The 20,677-nt window shown below is 41.1% G+C and overlaps 1 protein-coding gene across 1 annotated transcript in view; it reads right to left on the bottom strand.

Moving 5' to 3' along the window:
* Nucleotides 1–402: 402 nt before the first annotated feature.
* The window catches only part of ISM1 (isthmin 1), a 55,877-nt gene continuing 35,602 nt past the window's right edge, over nt 403–20,677 (bottom strand). Inside the window, exons 2-6 of the mRNA XM_044292218.1 lie at nt 20,280–20,501; nt 8,748–9,012; nt 6,584–6,727; nt 1,697–1,786; nt 403–1,095 (exon numbers count right to left, since the gene is read on the bottom strand). Of these exons, the coding sequence (XP_044148153.1) occupies nt 578–1,095; nt 1,697–1,786; nt 6,584–6,727; nt 8,748–9,012; nt 20,280–20,501 (1,239 nt within the window). The 3' untranslated portion in view covers nt 403–577. The remainder of the gene's footprint in view (nt 1,096–1,696; nt 1,787–6,583; nt 6,728–8,747; nt 9,013–20,279; nt 20,502–20,677) is intronic.

The following is a 20,677-nucleotide window of genomic DNA, read 5'->3' as shown; positions in this document are numbered from 1 at the left end:
TGACTAGCTTCAGCGGTGATGTCCACTATGCTCATGCACCACTGGATGTAAACAGTGCGGGAACAGGAAAATGGAGGATCACAGAGGTGTGGAGCTGCTTCAGCAGGCAGGCTGCGGGCACTTGCCTAAAAATCATTATAACTGGAAAAACCCTTTAATGGGCAAAGTATAAACAGCCCATGTGGTCCTTAAAATTAGGACTTCTAACAGTAAATCTCATGCAGCAACTGGAGGACTATCTGGCCATTGTGGCAGCATCACAGTCAGTCTATGCAGCAGCAAGCAATGGCAGGTCATCGGGTTACATAACCAAAAGCTGTCTTCTACACAGAGCTCCAGCTTTAACAGGGCCAGTATAAGCAAAATGTAATTACGTAAATAATTCACAGGATCGATCAAAAATTACCATCTGCCATTTTTTTTTTTTATAGAGATGCCTAGGATAGTCTAGATACAAACATGTATCCACATTGGTTACAAATAAGGTAGATATTTGCACAAGTCTTGTACACCCCAAGACAAGAATGAAGATGGTGACCCCATCGTGCTATACATATCTTTCCATCATGGCAAGTGTCTAGAATTCTTGGGCCTCTTGGAACTGTTTTAAATAGTCTTCTTCTGAGGGGTTCTCTGTGCATTTTTGTCCATTGTTCGGAGGTCGCACCTCATTATACCGACTCCAGTCACCTTTGCACATGATCCATGGTAATATGTCCACCTTGTAATGCAGCTCTGCAGAAAACTCTATGCTGATCAGATTTGGGGAGCCTGCGCCTTTACCCCGAGTGATTAATTGCATGCTGTCATCAAAGCAACAGTGCTGGGCAGCTAGAGTTGTGCTATCCAAAGAAAGCATTGACCGTATGCAGTACCGTGCTGTTGGCTTGTAAATCTCAAGTTTCTCTTTCGGACCACTTGCATCCTTCCAGCGAAATTCTTTCCGTTTAATGCGGTCATATATATCCGCGGTGCTGTAGGCAACTTCTGTAGGATAAGAGCAAGGACAGCTTGGAAGATCGTTGGCTACTTTATGCATATACTTCTTGAGGAACTCGCTTTTGCAGTTCATCCAACGTTCACAACTGTCAGTATCTACGAACAGAGAAAAAGAAACATTACAGTTGATAGACTGACTTGTAGTGAACACAAAATAGATAATTGGCAGGCATAGCCTACTAGTATGGTTGCTAAGGGACTACGGTCTACTTAATATACTATTAGCCATTGCACAATTTGCCCACCATGCTTTTAGGGCGTTTCACAAAAACATTACAAATTCAGTGAAATGTCTTTAAGACGAGCTGAAAATAATGCATTGAAAAGTGGTCTTCTGGGGGTGTTCTTCTCAAAGAAGCTGGCCAACATGCAGGCTAGATGGGGGAGATCTGTCGAGGAAAATCTGGATAAGGGATGGCCCTGTCAAAGAGGTGGACAGCTGTAGACGTTGTACTGTATATTGGTTCCTTCTCCTACAAGGTGTCACTGGAAGATCCAGCATGTACATGCATTACATAAAAAGCCCAATAAAGCCCAACAGGCACCATGTAATACCATGTTTCACCTACAGGGACCTTAAATATTTGCTGCCGTTCCCTCACAGATTACGCCTCATTTATGGGGGATCTCTGCAGTTGGGCACCCTGTGAAGAGTTTAACATCAGGATAACCCCTTTAAAAACATTATACCACTTACCAACTCCAAACAACTTTGTGGCATTAAATTCTTCACTCCCGGCGAGGAGACTCACTTCTGTTGCTGCTGTTCTAAATGTGTCTTCAATTCCTGGTGAAAGAGAGCCAGTTAATAAAGGGCAGTGAGAGCCTTTCTTGTAGACCGTGCACATAGAAATCTGATTTGCACACAAGTATTTGCAGGTGCTTTAAACAGATCAAAGCAGGTGGCAAAGCATGGCTTTCATTGAGTAGGGGGCACAAGGGTCACCCAGAACAAACATTAAAAACTTGCATCATTTTTTAAGTGGCCTTCACTGTACAAGCTATAATTCAGTCAAAAAGCCATCCCTGTCACCTGCATACCAGGCAGAGAGTATTAAAACAAGGTGCATATAACAAGTCTGTACGGTATGGTCTAGCCGCAAGTTAATAGCATTGAAGCTTCTAAGGCTATGTTCACATATATGAAAAACAGGGGAGCGGCACTTCTGTTAGTCCGTAAAACATCTTCACTGTAGCATCTTAAAATCATATATTGATATACTGATGCCCAGATTTTAAGATGCTAGAATAAACTTAATAGTTTTATGGATTAACAGAACCGTCGATCCCATTCAATTGTGTTTTTTTCTAGTAGTTGCATATTTTATTTTTTTTTACAAGTGAAACCCCATCAAAAACACATAAAACTCCTACGTGGTTTCCAGTTCTTTCAGTAGAAAGCTGACTGCTGGATCCATCACACAACTGATACCAGCTGCTCCTAATAGCCCCACTCACTTAGGCCTCATGTAAACAGCAGATCCGCAATATGTGGTCACCGGCCGTGTGCCCACCGCATCACGGATGCGGACTCATTCACTTGAATGGGTCCACAATTCGGAAGGTGTGGTGCGGAACAGAGACATGGAACGGAGTGCCTTCGTGGGGTTTCTCTCCGTGCCTCCGCACCACAAAAAAAAGTGCATGTTCTATTTTTTTGTGGCGTGGACGGATCACGGACCCATTCAAGTTGAATGGGTCTGGATCTGTCGCGGCAGCCACACGGATAGTGCCTGTGCAAATTTCAGTCCCAAATGCACAGAACGGCCGTGTGCATGAGGCCTTATAATGAGGTCAGTGGTGACCAGCATTTTGATAGGAATAACAGTGCTGCATGCTGGGCTATTCTTCCCGTCAAATATGACTGAATCTGGGATGGAGGCTCCTAGTGGAAGCTCTGACACAGATGTGAACAGAGCCTAAAGCTACATTGACAGTGAAAAACGGATGTATGACAACTGTTTTAAGAACCAGGGCAGTCTATGGGGTAATTGACACACAGGTTTTTTTGATGGCCAGTGAATAATGGACACAAAAAAATAGAACGTGTTCTATTTTGTCCATTTTCAGGGACCAACAGCCCCTATACAACTGAAGGGGACCGTTTTTAACATCCATTTCTCAGAAAGGCATCAGTGAAAAAAAAGTCTGTTAAAAATGGTTTGGAACTCAGATATTTGCCATCCTCTGGGCAGTGGCAGGTGTTTCTGGCTTACAGTGTAATGCCCACCGCACTGTACAGGCACATGGGTTTACGTCATGGTACAGCTTCTTTGAACTGGTTGAAACAGTTGGACAGCAAAGAAATCAAAGCCAATATCTTCTAACTGTAATAGTTGCAATTTGTGCAGTAGGCTCAAAACTCAAGTTGCAGAACAGTTTTGTGCCCGGAAAGTAGCCAACACCAGAAAAATAAAAGCTGCCACCTGGCATTCCGCAGACAGAACATATTTTGACCCACAAGAACTGGTGACATGATATTAAAGGATCCATAAATACAGGACCTGACCTGGGCAAGGTTAAATCACAACTTTATTTACAAATGCCTATAAGGGCAATGGAAACCTATCTTGGCCCAAGTGCAAACTAATACTTTACCTTTATTATAATAATCATTAAAAAAAAGTGTCACTAACTGGTTGTGAATCACATGTAATAGAACACAGACAAAAACAAAATAAGCTACTAAGGTGTTAAAAACACAGTCTACAACCACTAGGAGAGATGATGGGTATAAACAATTGGAGACGATGTAAACATTCGCTCACTCCAAAAGATGTGAGGGCACCCCTTGTGCTACCATGGTTGCAAATGTTGTTGACTGCTAGTCATCAGCTGTATATGGTTGTCAATTTTTTTTTGCCCTATATTAGTGGTGGGAGACTTATGCCATCAACCCACTATATGGCTTGAGATGCTGTTTCGCAGCTGACAATTATTGCAGGCGTTTGCAACACACCCATGTTACTCCTATGTGTGCAGCCACCTAGAATGTATAGCCTACTAGTGGTACCAATCAGATGACAGTGAACCAACCTGACCCCTGTTTATCACTGCCAGGGTAATTGGTACAAGAGGCTATGAGATCAACCTCTTGCCGTCCCACGTCTGTAACTGCTAGTGCCTGCTCAAACTGGTCATCAGAAGACACTAGTTTTCAAGTTATTGTCCTCTATTGGTAGTAGGGGATTTGTTACAGCAACCCACTACACGACTCAGAGTGCTGTTTGGCAGCCGACATTCAATACAGACAGTGGCAACACTAAGTGTGCAGCCTGCTGGTGGTGCCAGCCAGGTCACAGTAATCCAGCCGGACTACTATTTCTTTCTAACAGTGGGAACATGACCGCTTATTAAAACCTAAATCTGCCCCCGACATGTTTCGCCAGTATCTCTGGCTTCCTCAGGGGTAACGGGCAGCGATGAATGGCCTCCGATACCGGAAGTAAAAATAGGGTGTCCACAATTGACAGGTACTACCGCCCTATCAGTGACAGGGGCGGGACCTACCACCAACCGTGGTAGCACAAGGGGTGCCCTCACATCTTTTGGAGTGAGCGAATGTGCACATAGTCTCCAATTGTTTATACCCATCATCTCTCCTAGTGGTTGTAGACTGTGTTTTTAACACCTTAGCAGCTTATTTTGTTTTTGTCTGTGTTCTATTACATGTGATTCACAACCAGTTAATGATATTAAAGGCTTACAAACTTCTCTGCCACAAAAAAAAAAAATCCCAAAACACACTAGTAATAGACAACTACTCTGCTACAGCTCCGACATATGCAGATTTGGAGTTCTGTACTCCAGGACTGATAAGCAGCCATATTGAATTTAATATTTTTGTTTAGCTTGTGTGGGAATCTGTGTCGCCTGTAGTCATTACGAAAAATGCAGAAAATAAATTTAGTCTTTTTCATTGATTTTCTAAGGACTTTGGACAATGCTCCCTTATGAGAACAGCGAACAGCAATGGTGGTCATATTGGTAATCACCCAAGTTTTTTTGAATCGTAGACTTAACCAAGAAATAGTTGAATAGAATATTTCAAGACTGCACACAAGTGGACAGCTCAAGGACTCCAATTTTATGAAGTGTATACAGTTTCATTATAAATATAACAGCCTTCCCTAATTTTAGCAACCTCAATGGGTTGACGCCAGGTGACGCCGGTGGTAGATTAGCTACAAGTGTAGTGAACCGAATACTGTGAGATTTCCTGTCCTTATGTTATTTCTGTGATGATGCCAGTCACAAAGAGACAACAAAACGATTCGCCCTTATAATTGGTGTGACAAGGTACAGCACCGCTTAATTGTACCCAGACGTGTTCGGTCGTTAGCCAAAGACAGCAATCTGTGTATTAGTACAAAAATCACCCCTAACCCTGCATCCTGTGAAACATAAAATCAAACTTACTGTAAATGTATTGTGCTGGAAATGGCAGCTTTGTAAAAAGCTCAGAGGCTCAGAGACCACACAGAACTTTAATTACAAACACCTCATTAGTTATGAAACGCTACACTTTTCTTACCGACTTTCGGAAACGCCCTTAACTGCCAAAAAATGACTTATTTGAAAGGAATTAAGTGGAACTGGACTTTAAGTGAAGAAATAAAATAAAAATGTTATACCAAATCCTCCATTACGCCTGCTCTACTGCTGCTGTGTAAAATCTGATCACCAGATGCCACCTGTGCTCCAAATGTAAAGAGTGCAAAATGGCTTAATAAGGCTACTTGCACATCTGCGGCACTGCAATCCGGCCGCCAGTTCCGCCAGAGAATGCTGGGATCAACCGGACACAAACCACAATCCAGACTATTCTCTGCATATTTGCCGGACCTCCACCGGACCCAATTATATTTATCTTGGAAATTTTTGGGGATTAAAACGAAGCCATAGATGGCTATAGTAATTTATTACATCTCTAGTGATTTAGGTGGGCATAACTCACGCACTGTGACCTTCACAGCTGCACTCTTCGACAGGAATGGGATATGGACCAAAATATCAAGCCACATCATTTATTTATTAGCCAAAACATTGCAGGTTTTGCACACTAACCAAATTAACAGCAAACATTTTAAGAAACATACTAGCCACATATACATGACATGTCCCTTTCAAAGTGAAAAATTGCAGCAGAAATTGTCAGATTCTGCCTCTAATATCCAGTGTGTGTACATACCGTAAGGCTTCATGCACACACCTGTATTATGAACCTCAGTAACTTTGTAGTAAGAAAGTAAGAAAATGTGTACACTCAGTATACAGACGCCTATGAAGGTTCTCATTCATCCAGGTCATGGTATATCAGTAGTAAAAAAATCAAACTGGACTTGTCATTTTTTCCCCTCTTAAAGACGTTTTGACTTTCTTAATCATAATAATTTGTACAAAGAATCTCCGGCATTAAATCCTGAGTCACCACAATTTAACGTTGGAGATTATTTGTTATTCTGAGAAAGCCAGTTGGACGACTAGCAAAATATCTTAAAGAAAAAATACAAGTCCAATTGCTTTGGCTTACTACTGATTTAAGTATAAATATATTAAGGCCACAAAATTCTTTTTGACAGACCTGGACAATTTGGCATATCACACGTCCTGGACTCTGTGGCTGTGCAGGCATATCCGCAGGACCTGGTACGTTTCTGGTTTCCACTACCACATGTAACACTGCAAACAGACCATGTGCTCCAGTCACCTTCTCCATCTGCATAATCTATGGAGAAAAGCAAAAATAACATTATTTTTGAAGGGCTATAACTAGTGAAAATGAATAAATGAAATCATTATTATATTTGAATGCAATAAAACAGTGACACTAACTAACTTATAGGTGGGGCCATAAAACCATGGAGCTGTCTAAGACTGAAAACTCCATAATGCTGCTGGTCATAAAAAAAAAATAAGAAAAAAAAAGTACAAAAACTTTCCAAACACCTATCTGCATCCTGGTTCCCCCATTGCCAACTCTGCTTTGATGAAATGACCATTCAAAGAGACATCACAATAGTAGTCTTGCTACTACTTTTTTATAATCCTTGGGTTAAAGAAGGTCAGGGTGGGCTACACAGAATAGAGAAATACTGACCCTAATAAATTCCTATAAAGCTTATCCTAATAATATCTTCCATGAGGGAAATTGGGGGTGCAGCCCACCGTGGTTTTACTGCATTGAAATAAGTTTAAAAAGGTACCTAGCTATTAATGGCTATCCACATCTAAGAACCTATTGGGAGAACCTACTCATGGGCAGATAACACCAAATTTGATGAGCCTCAAAAATGTGCTGTAGCCCAATTAACCTTACATACAACTGAAAATATACACTGAACAAAAATATAAACGCAACACTTTCGGTTTTGCTCCTATTTTGCATGAGCTGAACTCAAAGATCTGAAACATTTTCTACATACACACAAGACCTATTACTGTCAAATATTGTTCACAAATCTGTCTAAATCTGTGTTAGTGAGCACTTCTCCTTTGCCGAGATAATCCATCCCACCTCACAGGTGTGGCATATCAAGGTGCTGATTAGACAGCATGAATATTGCACAGGTGTGCCTTAGACTGCCCACAATAAAAGGACACTCTGAAATGTGCAGTTTGATCACACAGCATAATGCCACAGATTTCACAATGTTTGAGGGAGAGTACAATTGGCATGCTGACTGCAGGAATGTCTACCAGAGCTGTTGCCCGTGGAATGAATGTTCATTTCTCTACCATAAGCCGTCTCCAAAGGCGTTTCAGAGAATTTGGCAGTACATCCAACCGGCCTCACAACCGCAGACCACGTGTAACCACACCAGCCCAGGACCTCCACATCCAGCATGTTCACCTCCATGATCATCTGAGAGCAGCGACCCGGACAGCTGCAGCAACAATCGGTTTGCATAACCAAAGAATTTCTGCACAAACTGTCAGAAACAGTCTCAGGGAAGCTCATCTGCATGCTCGTCCTCCTCATCGGGGTGTCTGGCACGTTGGAGAGACGTTCTGTTCACGGATAAGTCCCGGTTTTCACTGTTCAGGGCAGATCGCAGACAGCGTGTGGCGTTGTGTGGGTGAGCGGTTTGCTGACATCAACGTTGTGGATCGAGTGGCCCATGGTGGCGGTGGGGTTATGGTATGGGCAGGCGTATGTTATGGACAACAAACACAGGTGCATTTTATTGATGGCCTTTTAAATGCACAGAGACACCGTGATGAGATCCTGAGGCCCATTGTTGTGCCATTCATCCACGACCATCACCTCATGTTGCAGCATGATGATGCACAGACCCATTTTGCAAGGATCTGTACACAATTCCTGGAAGCTGAAAATATCCCAGTTCTTGCATGGCCAGCATACTCACCGGACATGTCACCCATTGAGCATGTTTGGGATGCTCTGGATCGGTGTTCCAGTTCCTGCCAATATTCTGTAACTTCGCAATATTCTGTAAGTTCCTGCCAATATTCTGTAATATTCTGTAAATTCCACAGGCCACAATCAACAATATTCATGCTGTCTAATCAGCACCTTGATATGCCACACCTGTGAGGTGGGATGGATTATCTCGGCAAAGGAGAAGTGCTTATTAACACAGATTTAGACAGATTTGTGAACAATAATTGAGAGTAATGGGTCTTCTGTTTATGTAGAAAACCTCTCAGACTTCTGAAATACACAGACTGTACTGTATTAACCCCTCATCTGTGTGTATAGGACGAGCCGTGTAATGTGAACTTACCATACTCTGGCTGTTCCTTCAGATCAAGTGTACGGTGACTGGGAACTTGCCTGTTCCACCCACTCAGAGGGTTTAAGAAGTTGCTATCCTCAGTGGTGCTGTCATATTTGTAATCCTGGCCTCCATAATTTATCCTGGGTAGTGTTGATGACCTCTGCCACCAACTTCTCCAGTCAGGTGATGGAACTGGCCAGCTGGGCTTGTTGTCCTTTGGCATTTCATTTTCCGGCTCTATGTCTGCTCCGTCAACTACTTCAATTGTAACCTGAGAAAGTACAAAGTAATGGGGCAAAAAGTGAGGCCAATTTCATGTACAAGAGGAAGCTTGCCATTACAGTGATCAGTTATAATTTAGGTTTGGCATGTATTCTTTCGTATTACATGTACTAGGTCCTCTTTAGTGTCAAGTACATTGTTATATGATCACCTCTCCTGACAAGTCTGATTTAGTAATTACTTGCATTTCCCATCTACTAACAATACATGAGTAAATGCTTATAAATGAATAGCCAGCAGTCTGCAATAAAGTTCCCACTAGGTGTTGCAGGTTGGCGCATGTGTCCTTTTACAGTCTGCCAGTGGCTTCTGACTGTGTAGGGGGGACAAACTTCCCTCCAAGACTTTGTAAGTAGTTACCAAATGCGCATATACATGCGACGATGGAGCAGGCAATTATTGGGAGGGGACCATTCCTTCCTAATAAATGCCTGCTCATCAACATGCAGAAATCTCCAGGGATGAGCGATGGCTACTGCCATCGCTCGTCCTTATACAGATTATTTCTGGGCAGCAGATTACTGTTCACACAGCAGGATCTGCTGCCCGGAAACAATGATTTATAGTGCTGCAGGAACGATCATTTCACTTGATGAATGACTGCTTTGCTTGTTTATCAGTTGATTGGAGCACCTTTACATGGGCAGATTATCAGGAACGAGCATTCGTAGTAACATTGATGGCATCCAGTCAGAACAGGGCCCCCAATGTGAAGGAGAGCACACCACGCAAGCCGCGACCTGCTTTCCACTAATCACTTTGGGAGTTCCAAAAAATAGCCTAACAAGAACGCACCACGCAAAGGGCCACCTTTCCATGTGCTCAGCTGTTTTCGGAACCGTTTTCAGAACTGTTCTCTGTTCACTTCGGGGATCCCGTTCTGATGAATATCCTTTTAAAGTTGAGATTCCAATATGACTTGTGTTTAAAATATTTGTTTGTAAAAAAAAAATATATTTTTTTATTATTAAGTTTTTGACAAAGACAAACTATATATATATATATTAATGAAACATTATATGAAATTATAGAAAACATACAACAGCTATCTGGAAGGGGAAAAATGCATTTTCAGCTCATTTTACATTATGGCCCATTGACAGCAGGTAAATTTCCACAAGGAGAGTTGGGAATTTGGGTTTTATTATAATAAAGCTTAAACGGCTTCTTTGGTTTAATAATGATTTTTTTGTTCTGCCCAAAGTACCCCAAACAATGGATATTTTTACCCTTTATACCTTTTTTCATGTTGGCACTTTACTTCCCTTTTCTGAGTATTACTGAATCTTGGCAGGATGCTTACATACAGAACTTCCTGTTTTAATCAACTTTCTGCTGGGTTTGCTAGCCAAACCCAGCATGTTTTGCTCTGTAGTGTTTCACTGGGCTTGCTCCACCTGGCTGACATAGAAAGGATAGATGTAGGGGGGCTACTACTGCAGAGGGAACAGTGTGGCAGGCAGAGAAAGCATTACAGAGCAAAGCATGCTGGGTTTGGTTAGAAAAGCCAGCAGGAAGCAGATGAAAACAGGAAATTCTGCATGTAAACATCATTCCAAGATGAAATGATGCAGAAACCGGGAAAAGGAAAGTGCCGACTTGAAATTCAGGTACATGGGTCAAAAATATGCAGTACTGTAGGCGAAAATAAAGTTTCATTATGAATCTGGAGAGCCCCTTTAATCACTGTTCTACAACTTTTTTATATACTTTTGTGTCATTAATTAAAGCCGCCATTTTGTATGCAGGTCTTGATATCCCCTGCAGCGACGGAGGATGCACTTAATTTAAAGGGGTTGTGCAGTGATTTATATAGATGACCTATCCTCAGGGATATCAAGACCTGCATACAAAATGGCGGCTTTGATTGACAGGGGTCTCGGGTGTCAGCTGTTTGAAAAAGAAGCTGGGCTCCATGCAAGCACTGCTTCATATTAGTGATGAGCGAGCACCAAAGTATTCGGCCCGAACACATTGCTATATTCATGTGCTCGGCTGAGCACAATGGAAGTCAATGGGAGACAACCAGGCACCCCCTGCTCAGAAGAGAAGAGGGTGCCTGGTCCATCAAAAAAGGTTAGAAATTGATCGAAACCCAATCAAAATGGTTTGGAAACAGCATTAAAAGGATAGCTGGATGAGTCTTAGACTCCTATTAGGTACAACATACAATAGACAACCACACAAAGGCTGTATGCCAAAAGCCAGGTATGTGCAAGCCATCAATCTATCCATGAGACAGATAACAGGCTTAGTCAGCATACCTTACCATGGCAGCCTTGTACACTATGAGATATTCCAAACCAGCTCTCATCTGACTGAGATCCAGTAAGCCTCAAAGTTATTTTGCATCTGTTAGATGGCTTGGGTGGACCTGCACACCTAGATCAATATCATTAGGGTGACAAAATGTTTTCCAATTGTCCTAACATAATATTCAATAACCTTTCGATACAGTTTTGTCATGTAAAAACTAATTTGCATAAACATGGGCATATGGGAAAGACATGCAAATGAGCAGAATCTGCCTTGTTTTTCAGCTGTCATAAGACTGTGAAAATCAATAGAGGGTGCTATTGAGTTATGAACAGCGCCCTCTATTGGTTTCACAGTCTTATGACAAAACAAATATTCTTGTCAGAAGACTATGAAACCAATAGAGGGCGCTGTTCATAACTCAATAGCGCCCTTTATTGGTTTCATAGTCTTCTGACAAAAATATTATACTTAGTGTGGCCTTTTGCATGGAAAATTTGCGATTAGAATATTCACAATCTACACTAGGATGATATCTGACACTGGGAAAGCTGGGTAATAACTCAGTGATAAAATCTGACACTGGGAAAGCTGGGTAATAACTTGCAATCTACACTGAGTTAATACCCAGCTTTTCCAGTGTCAGATATTATCACTGACTTACTACATAATTATTACATAATATTTGCTATATATTAGTTTTTTTAGAATATTCGTAATATTCTAAAAAACGAATATATAGCAATATAGCGAATATTATATAATAATTATGTAGTAAGTCAGTGGTAATATCGGACACTGGAAAGGCTGGGTAATAACTCAGTGTAGATCGCGAGTTATTACCCAGCATTCCCAGTGTCAGATATCACCCTAATGTAGATCGCAAATATTCTAATTGTCAATTTCCCATGCAAAAGGCTACACTAATAAGCTTTTCATAAGAATCAGTATAATATTCTTGTCAGAAGACTATGAAACCAATAGAGGGTGCTATTGAGTTATAAACTGCGCCCTCTATTGGTTTCATAGTCTTCTGACAAGAATATTTGTCTTGTCATAAGACTGTGAAATCAATAGAGGGCACTGTTCATAACTCAATAGCGCCCTCTATTGGTTTTTATAGTCTTATGACAGCTGAAAAACAAGGCAGATTCTGCTTACATGACAAAACTGTATAGAAAGGTTATTGAATATTATGTTAGGACAATCGGAAAACTTTTTGCCGCCCGAATGATATTGATCTAGGTGTGCAGGTCCACCCTAGCCATCTAACAGATGCAAAATAACTGAGGTTTACTGGTTCTCAGTCAGATGAAAGCTGGTTTGGAATATCTCATAGTGCACAAGGTTGCCATGGTAAGGTATGCTGGCTGTTATCTGTCTCATGGATAGATGGATGGCTTGTACATACCTGGCTTTTGGCATATAGCTTTTGTGTGGTTGTCTATTGTATGTCGTACCTAATAGGAGTCTAAGACGCATCCAGCTATCCTCTTAATGCTGTTGCCAAACCTTTTTGAAGGGGTTTCCATCAATTTCTAACCTTTTTTTATGAACCAGACACCCTCTTTTCTCCGAGCAGGGGGTGCCTGGTTGTCTCCCATTGACTTCCATTGTATTCGAGCACCCAAATTATTCAGACGAGCACTCGGATCTGCCAAGCATAGCGATGCTCGCTCATCACTACTTCATATACATTACACTGCACTTCCGAGACAAGTACTCGCTTCATTCACTTTAATGCTTACAAGAGTACTTGTAATTACACTATGCCGCCGCTTCACAGGAGATGATGTGTAGTGTAAAGACCAGGAAGTGGCGCTCACATGGAGCACCGCCTCCTCTTCAAACTACTGATTGACGGGGGTGCTGGGTGTCAGACCCCTGCCAATCAGATATTATCCTGTTGATAGGTCATCAATATAAATCGCTGCACAACCCCATTTAAGGCACATTCTCAGGCAGACAGTGCACCTAGAATGAAATCTATGTCAGGTGTGAGCTGGTATAAATGATGACAAATGTTCTGGGACCAATGACCCTGCCCACACAACAGTCCCTTTTTGGAAAAGGTAAAGACGGCTCCTAAACTTAGATTCAGACCTCAAATTAGACCCCAAAACTCATTAACTAGCTAAACAGGCCACTAAAATTAATTAACAACGCAGATCACACCTCTAAAATTAATTAGACCTACGACCTGCCCCAAACCACTAAAATGAATCTGAACACAAACCCCTCAAATCCAGCACCCAAAATTAATCAGACCCCATCAGTCTAAGGGTATGTTCACGTGATTATTAAGTCATGTTGAAAATTTAGATGCAGAATCTGTCACAGAAACCTGAGGCTGACCCTGTCGCAGATTTTCAATTTGAATTGGTGCTATTTAATGGGAGCATTCTGCGTGTGGTTACTCCTCTGAGGAAACTGCTTCAAGAAGAGACATGTCACTTCTTGATGCCAATTTCAAATCTTTTTCTTTTCTAGACCTTCTACAATATTCTTTTAAACATTGTATTATAGGATAGATTGATAGATACACATTACATTGAGATATTATGGATCTCTCTATTGACAAATACATGTGCATCACAGATGTTTTAGAGTACCAGCAATTTCAAGGACGGTAACATCTGCTATAAACCCAGGATGTTTAGTACGTGTGCGCATACACACCTAAGGGTCAGACAGTTCTCACTAATAAAAGAAGGTTTTGGATATCACAAAAAAGCAGACATAGAAGTGAATATGTTCCTGAGACTTATCATAAAAATATGATCTGGGAATTGTATGGCTGAAAGCTAGAACAATTCTTGCATAATTTCGCTGAACTTGGTGCCAAAAACTGAGAGCTCAAAGACAACTTCTTCATCCTTTATTGGGAAGCCAAAACACCTTCACACGTGATTAAAGGTAACCTGTCATCAACTTTATGCTGCCCATACTAACGGCAGCATAAAGTAGAGACATGTGAGTTAATTTCAGAGGTCTGTCATTTATAAGTCAAAAGTAAGTGGTTGCCAAGAACCAACATAACTGCCACCTGAGAAGAGTCCTGGTTATTCATGAAGTCCTGCTCCCCGCCCACCTGCTGATGACTGACAGTCTTCTACCTAGTTTTCTCCCTTTCTCTCTAGGAGAGAACTGCCAATCATCAGCAGATGGGCGGCAGAGCAGGAGATTATGAATAACTGACTCTTCTCAGGTAGATTTGACTCTTCTCAATGATTATGATCCTGGTTCTCAGCAACCACTTACATTTAGCTCATGAGTGACACACCGCTGAAATCAGCAGTTCTGTCATTATTTTATGCTGCCCACAGTGAGGTCAGCATAAAGTTGAGGACAGGTTCCCTTTAAAATTCAATTGAACCCATATTTAGTTACCCTAAACCAGATTCTGGTGTAACCAAAGGTTATCCTGAACACTGTGGCTTACCACCCCTGTGGTTAACATTCATTTGTAAGTTTCAAGCACATTTTGAGGTCTTAAAGGGGTATTCTCATCTTGGGCATTTATGGCATATCAATAGGATATGCCAAAATGTCCAATAAGTGTGGGTCTCACTTCTCGAACTCGTTTCTATTGCAAGAACGGGGCCCCAAAGTAAAAAGAAAGCAAGCCATGCATGCATGGCCACTCCTTCATTCAGCGCTATGGGACTTCTGAAAATAACCGAGCGATTATTTTCAGGATACCCATAGCAGTGAATGAAAAGGACGCAGCGCGCGCAAGTTCCCTTTAAAGCTTCTGAAAGAATTCTCTAAGGATATGAACCTACAAAATTTAGTCTTGGATAGCGAGAAACTAAACATACTTCTAACTAATGTCAAAAATACATTCAATGATGTTAAGGGCTTTGAGTTGGTTAGTTCATGTTCTGAGAACATTGGGGCAGATTTACTAATAGTGTCATACTTTACAATGTCTACGAATACAAATTACAGTCTTTATATTGGACAAATTTACTAATCTGGCGCATGGACCTTTATAAATTTGGAGTATCATAAATCCTGCACAAGATTCAGGTTAGAATTCCTTCAGTTCTGTTTTCTGTGTATCAAAAAATATTTGCCGTTGCGCCATTGCCGTTTGGCAGACAAGACATAAAATGCTTAGAAAAGTGTGTAAAACAGTTGGTAAAAGTGATGCAAAGCATGTGCACTAGGTTTTTAGCACAAAATGTGCACAAAAACTGGCGTATTTGCAACAGTAAATATGCACCACTTTTTTATACAATGGAACTGAGGATATTGAGCGATATGCTGAAACTTTCTACTCATTGGCATTCATAATATATTAAAATAAATCTATTCCAGATATTACTCTCAGACATACGTAGATACCCCATCATGGATGATTAATTGTTTGAGATATGGGTCAAAAAGTTGTCTTCCTGTAGTAGCATACATATTATCTTTGGTTACGTATAAAAATCTTAAATTTAGACCCTGTCCATGAAGCCACATTTGAGGAGCCTAGTCTGTGTTCTAGTGTAAATGCTCACTTTGGTTGAGGCCTCCAAGTAAAGTTGAGTAGACAGCTGCGTTGAAGTTTCTTCTTAAAGTGGAAGGATGGACAAATTCTTTTGACTCTTTTAAAGATCTAAAGCAAGACTGGAGTTTGAGGTTTCCCCAATCTTTCAAATATTAATGGACTACAACCCAGATCCATGGTAATAGGTTGCAGTACAAGAATATAAAAAAGCGATGCAGTTCTGAATTACATCCAATTTCAAGTAAAATATCATTCAGACGTAACCCACTTCTTATTCCTATTCAAGATAAACTGACCCGATTAAAGAAATTACAGGCATTACTGAAATAACTGTTTACATTATTAAAAGGTAGGAAATTGCACTCAAAACAAGATGTTCAAATTGTTAACATCTGTATTTAGCTTTACTGGCTTGAAAAAAATTGTGCTATGTCTAGTCTACAATCCAGTTCCCAGTAATTCAGAGCAAATACTAGCCAGGGGAAGAGGAAGTAAATGATTATAAGTTTATAAAATTATTAACACTACAAAACATAATTTATTTTTTATTTGTCAAAAATTCTAGCTCGACAAAAATAAAAATAAATTATGTCTTGGTCACAATGCATACAGTATATATAAAACGATCCCTCAAACTTGTTCTGTCCGTTTTGGAAGCGGTGACAACAGCCACTAACTGAGCTTCACTCGTTTTACTTAAAAGGGGCTCCATGGGTGCTTTCTTCCAGAAGTAGTACCACTCTTGCCTGTGGACTGTGTTTGAGATTGCATCTCAGTCCCGCTGACTTGAATAGGGCTTTGCTGCAATACCATCCCCGTCCTATGGACAAGAATGGCACTGCTTTTAGACGCAAGCATTTCTGTATTTTCTACAAGATCAACACCTGAAATTGTTGAAAATTTGAATACATCTGAAAAATATCTTAATTGCCTTCTCTGGAGTTTTCACTATGTATAACCGGCCCCCCCTCCCCCCAAAAAAAAAAAAATACTGAAATCTTATAAATTTTCACCCTTGTGCACTCAGAGTACTAAATAGCTTGTTGATATGATTTTTTTTCTACAATAAACATTTTGGAATTGAAAATTAGAAGGCAAAATGACATTTTTTAATACTTTGTGACTATACAGTTTATGAAGCTTCATATCAACTAAAATGGAAAGGGAGGAGCATGCAGAAGGATTAAGCTAGGCGTGCCAATCCCGATTCTATAGAGAGGTGATCATTTGGCTGTACAAAGGAGAGGTAACAAGCCATATAGAAGATGGCGTTCCATTACATACACCCAAGACTCAACAGATAACTTAAAAAGCTAGTGGTTCTTGACAAAATTATTTCATTATCCCACAACAGCTGTTAGAAATTCAGGATCTCCAGCTGCTCATTTATACATTTGCCAGCAAGATAAGAAATGAGACGGTTCTAAGTGCAGTGCAGCAATCTTACGTCAACTGCTCAACGTGTGTTAACCATTCTGCAGCATGTTATGCATCATCAACAGAATCGAGACAGCTGTTGTAACTAGTATCCCACACAGATCACAAAATGATCTGCTACTCACGTCAGCACATGTAAACTAGTATTCATGAAACGGCAGTACCAGGTCAGCAGCACGGAGGAGACCCAACAACACAAGAGAATACAGCTCATACGGGGTAATGCATCATGCGGTTAAGGGTACTTTCACACTAGCGTTATTCTTTTCCGGCATTGAGTTCCGTCCTAGAGGCTCTATACCGGAAAAGAACTGATCAGTTTTATCCTAATGCATTCTGAATGGAGAGCAATCCGTTCAGGATGCATCAGGATGTCCTCAGTTCAGTCTTTTTGCCATTTCAGGATGGAGATAATACCGCACCATGCTACAGTTTTCTCTCTGGCCAAAAAAAATGCCCACTTGCCGGAATGCCAGATCCAGCATTGATTTACATTGAAGTGTATTAGTGCCGGATCAGTCATTAAGTGTTACAGCAAAACTGATCTGGCATTCAGCATGCGCAGACCGGAAAGAAAAAAAAAAAATGCAAAAAAAATTTATACCGGATCCTTTTTTCCGGATGACACCGGAGAGACGGACCCGACATTTCAATGCATTTGTCAGACAGATCCGCCTCCGGATCAGTCTGACAAATGCCATAAGTTTGCCTACGTTTTGCCGAAATCCTCTGCCGCAAGTGTAAAAGTACCCTAAGGCTACTTTCACACTTGCATTTCTGTTTGGTCCTTATGCATTCTGAATGGAAAGAGATCCGTTCAGGATGCTTCTGCAAGCTTTGGTTTTGTATCAGGTCATAAAAATGGGAAAAAAACGATCCGGCACTGAAAACAATGTAAGTCAATGATGACTGATCAGTTTTTTTTAGGAGCCTAAAAAACCGAATCCGTCACCCTTTGACTTTTAATGTATTTAGAGGCAGATCTGTTTTTTTTCAGTTTTGATTTCACACAACCGCATCCTAACGGAACGGATGCAATCTGATGTGTAAAATCAAAATAGATCCCTTTAATTCCGGTATTGAGATCCTCTGCCGGATCGCAATACTAGAATTAACAAAGCAAGTGTGAAAGTAGACTAGGACACTGCAATCACTTCATTGTATTAGTCTAGTCCAAGGTCTCCCTCCGTGCTACTTATTTGCCACACTGCACAAAGGAAGGAGTAGTTTAGCGTATATAGCACCAGATAGGTGTTGCATCAGGTAGGGAACAGTGCAGACCTAACCTCCACCAAAACTACTTGGAGGATCTGCCCTAAAAGGCGGCTGCCCACTAGGCAACAGCCCCAGACCTGACTAAGTGCGCAGGACCTAGTTAGGGGAAGTCACACACACACACAGAGTCAAAACCAGAAAATATCATCAGAAACAAGGAAGAGACAAACACAGAGTAATACACCAAGCAGGGTCAAAACCAGGAGGTAATGTCACAACCAGAATCAGCAGCCAGAGGCAAAGTCACTAAAAGGCAGAAGGTCAGAAATCCGGTAATCCATATGAAACACAAACTAAGCATGTGAAGCAAAAAAAAATAAAAAATCACAGGCAACTGTGGCCAGAAGTTGCCTGTTTAGGTATCCTGCCTTCAGGAAGAACATGACACTGGTGCTGACCCCCATAGGTTTAAGCTTCACTTAAAGGATAACGGTCATATTATTATTATTTTTTGTGCTAGTTTATTAGAGCTAGGCATTATACTGAAATTAGTCTGTGAATGATTGCCAAAAGATCTGTAACTAATTACCTCAATAATAACAGCTTTCATTAATGTCTCCTGTCCCTTTCCACTGCTCCCTTAAGAGACTGTTGCTATGGCTCATCTGTCTTCAGCTAGGAAGACGGAGGGGCGGTCCTTCACGCTGCATGCCTGCATTAGGCTTCAGAGTGAGGAGGTGTGTCTCTCAGTAATCCAATCTGATTGGCTACAGCAAGTTTGTATGTGACCTGAGGGAATGCAGTTTTGGCCTCAGAGAGCCGGCAGAGGAGCCATCTTGAGAAGATCCTCATAATGTAGGATTCAAAACAGCCGTAACTGAGGGGGAAACTCAAGGAAAACAGTGGTAAGTGAAGAAACTAAAGATTGCTTTATGCATAATGCTGCTGCAGCGGTAACATATGCTAAAATAGATTTTTTTATGAAAATATGACAGTTATCCTTAAAATTTATGACATGTAACCACTCAAATTTTTGACACTCTAAGACATTATGCCGGGATAATTGTTTGCTTCTTGAAACAAAATCACTGTGATAAGGAATATCACAGTGAGAAAAGTTTGTTTATCTTTACAGTCCACAAATACTACCTGCAGAATCCGGCAATCCGTACCCAAACTGATGGCATTTGTCAGACGGATCCGGATGCGGATCTATCTGACAAATTGATTGAAATACCGGATCCATCTCTCTGGTGTTATCCGGAAAAACGGATCCGGTATTATTTTTTTTTGCATTTTTAAAGGTCTGAGCATACGCAGACCGGAAAGCCGGATCAGTTTTGCCGGGAAACTTAATTCCGGATCAGGCACTAATACACTTCAATGTAAATTAATTCTGGATCCGGCATTCCGGCAAGTGATCAGTATTTGTGGCCGGAGAGAAAACTGCAGCATGCTGCGGAATTTTCTCCGCCCAAAAAACTTAAGAGGGACTGAACTAATGCATCCTGAATGGAATGCTCTCCATTCAGAATGCATTAGGATAAAACTGATAGTTTTTTTTCCAGTATTGAGCTCCTGTGACTGAACTCAATACCGGAAAACAAAAACGCTAGTGTGAAAGTACCCTAAAGCAGCCCTTGGCAATCTAGTTGCATACTATGAGGTTTCGTTTTTAGCTACTGTATATGGTTGCAAGACTATACTGTGTAGAATATTGCTATATATGAAATACTGGATGCAGCTGCCATAGGACTCGAATGAAGCTTCCACATTTAGAATGATGACCAAGCTAGTGGCACTATGGACCACCGCCTACACTTCCAAATAAATGAGTTGCCTTTTACCTGAATGTTTGGATTTTGACCTTCAACATCAGCCTTGGACAGGTCCGGAAAGTTTGGGAGATCCAAAAGGAATGAGCCTGGTCCATCTCTTTGTAAAGAGGAGTGTCCATTGGTCATAAGATGATGTTTAGGTAGAGACCTACGTGTAGCCTGGTCTTCTAGATATTCTTGTCTTTCCCCATTGGAAAATGGAAAGCTGGATTCTGAAGATGACTCACCATTCTGCAGAAGAAATCCCATACAAGTCGATGTTAATAAGTTAGAAAAAACAAACTTTAGTCACATATGCAAATTAGTTTGCAAGCGCTCAACAGGCGATCCCAAGCATAGAAATTTTATCAGCTCTCTTAATTGAACCCTCCACAATATAGCACCTGATAGCGCCAGCCCTTGGCTAC

This window comes from Bufo gargarizans, chromosome 4 (genome assembly GCF_014858855.1).
Source record: "Bufo gargarizans isolate SCDJY-AF-19 chromosome 4, ASM1485885v1, whole genome shotgun sequence".
Taxonomy (NCBI): domain Eukaryota; kingdom Metazoa; phylum Chordata; class Amphibia; order Anura; family Bufonidae; genus Bufo; species Bufo gargarizans.
The sequence above is the reverse complement of the archived record's forward strand: the minus strand, read 5'-3'. Positions and strand labels throughout refer to the sequence as shown.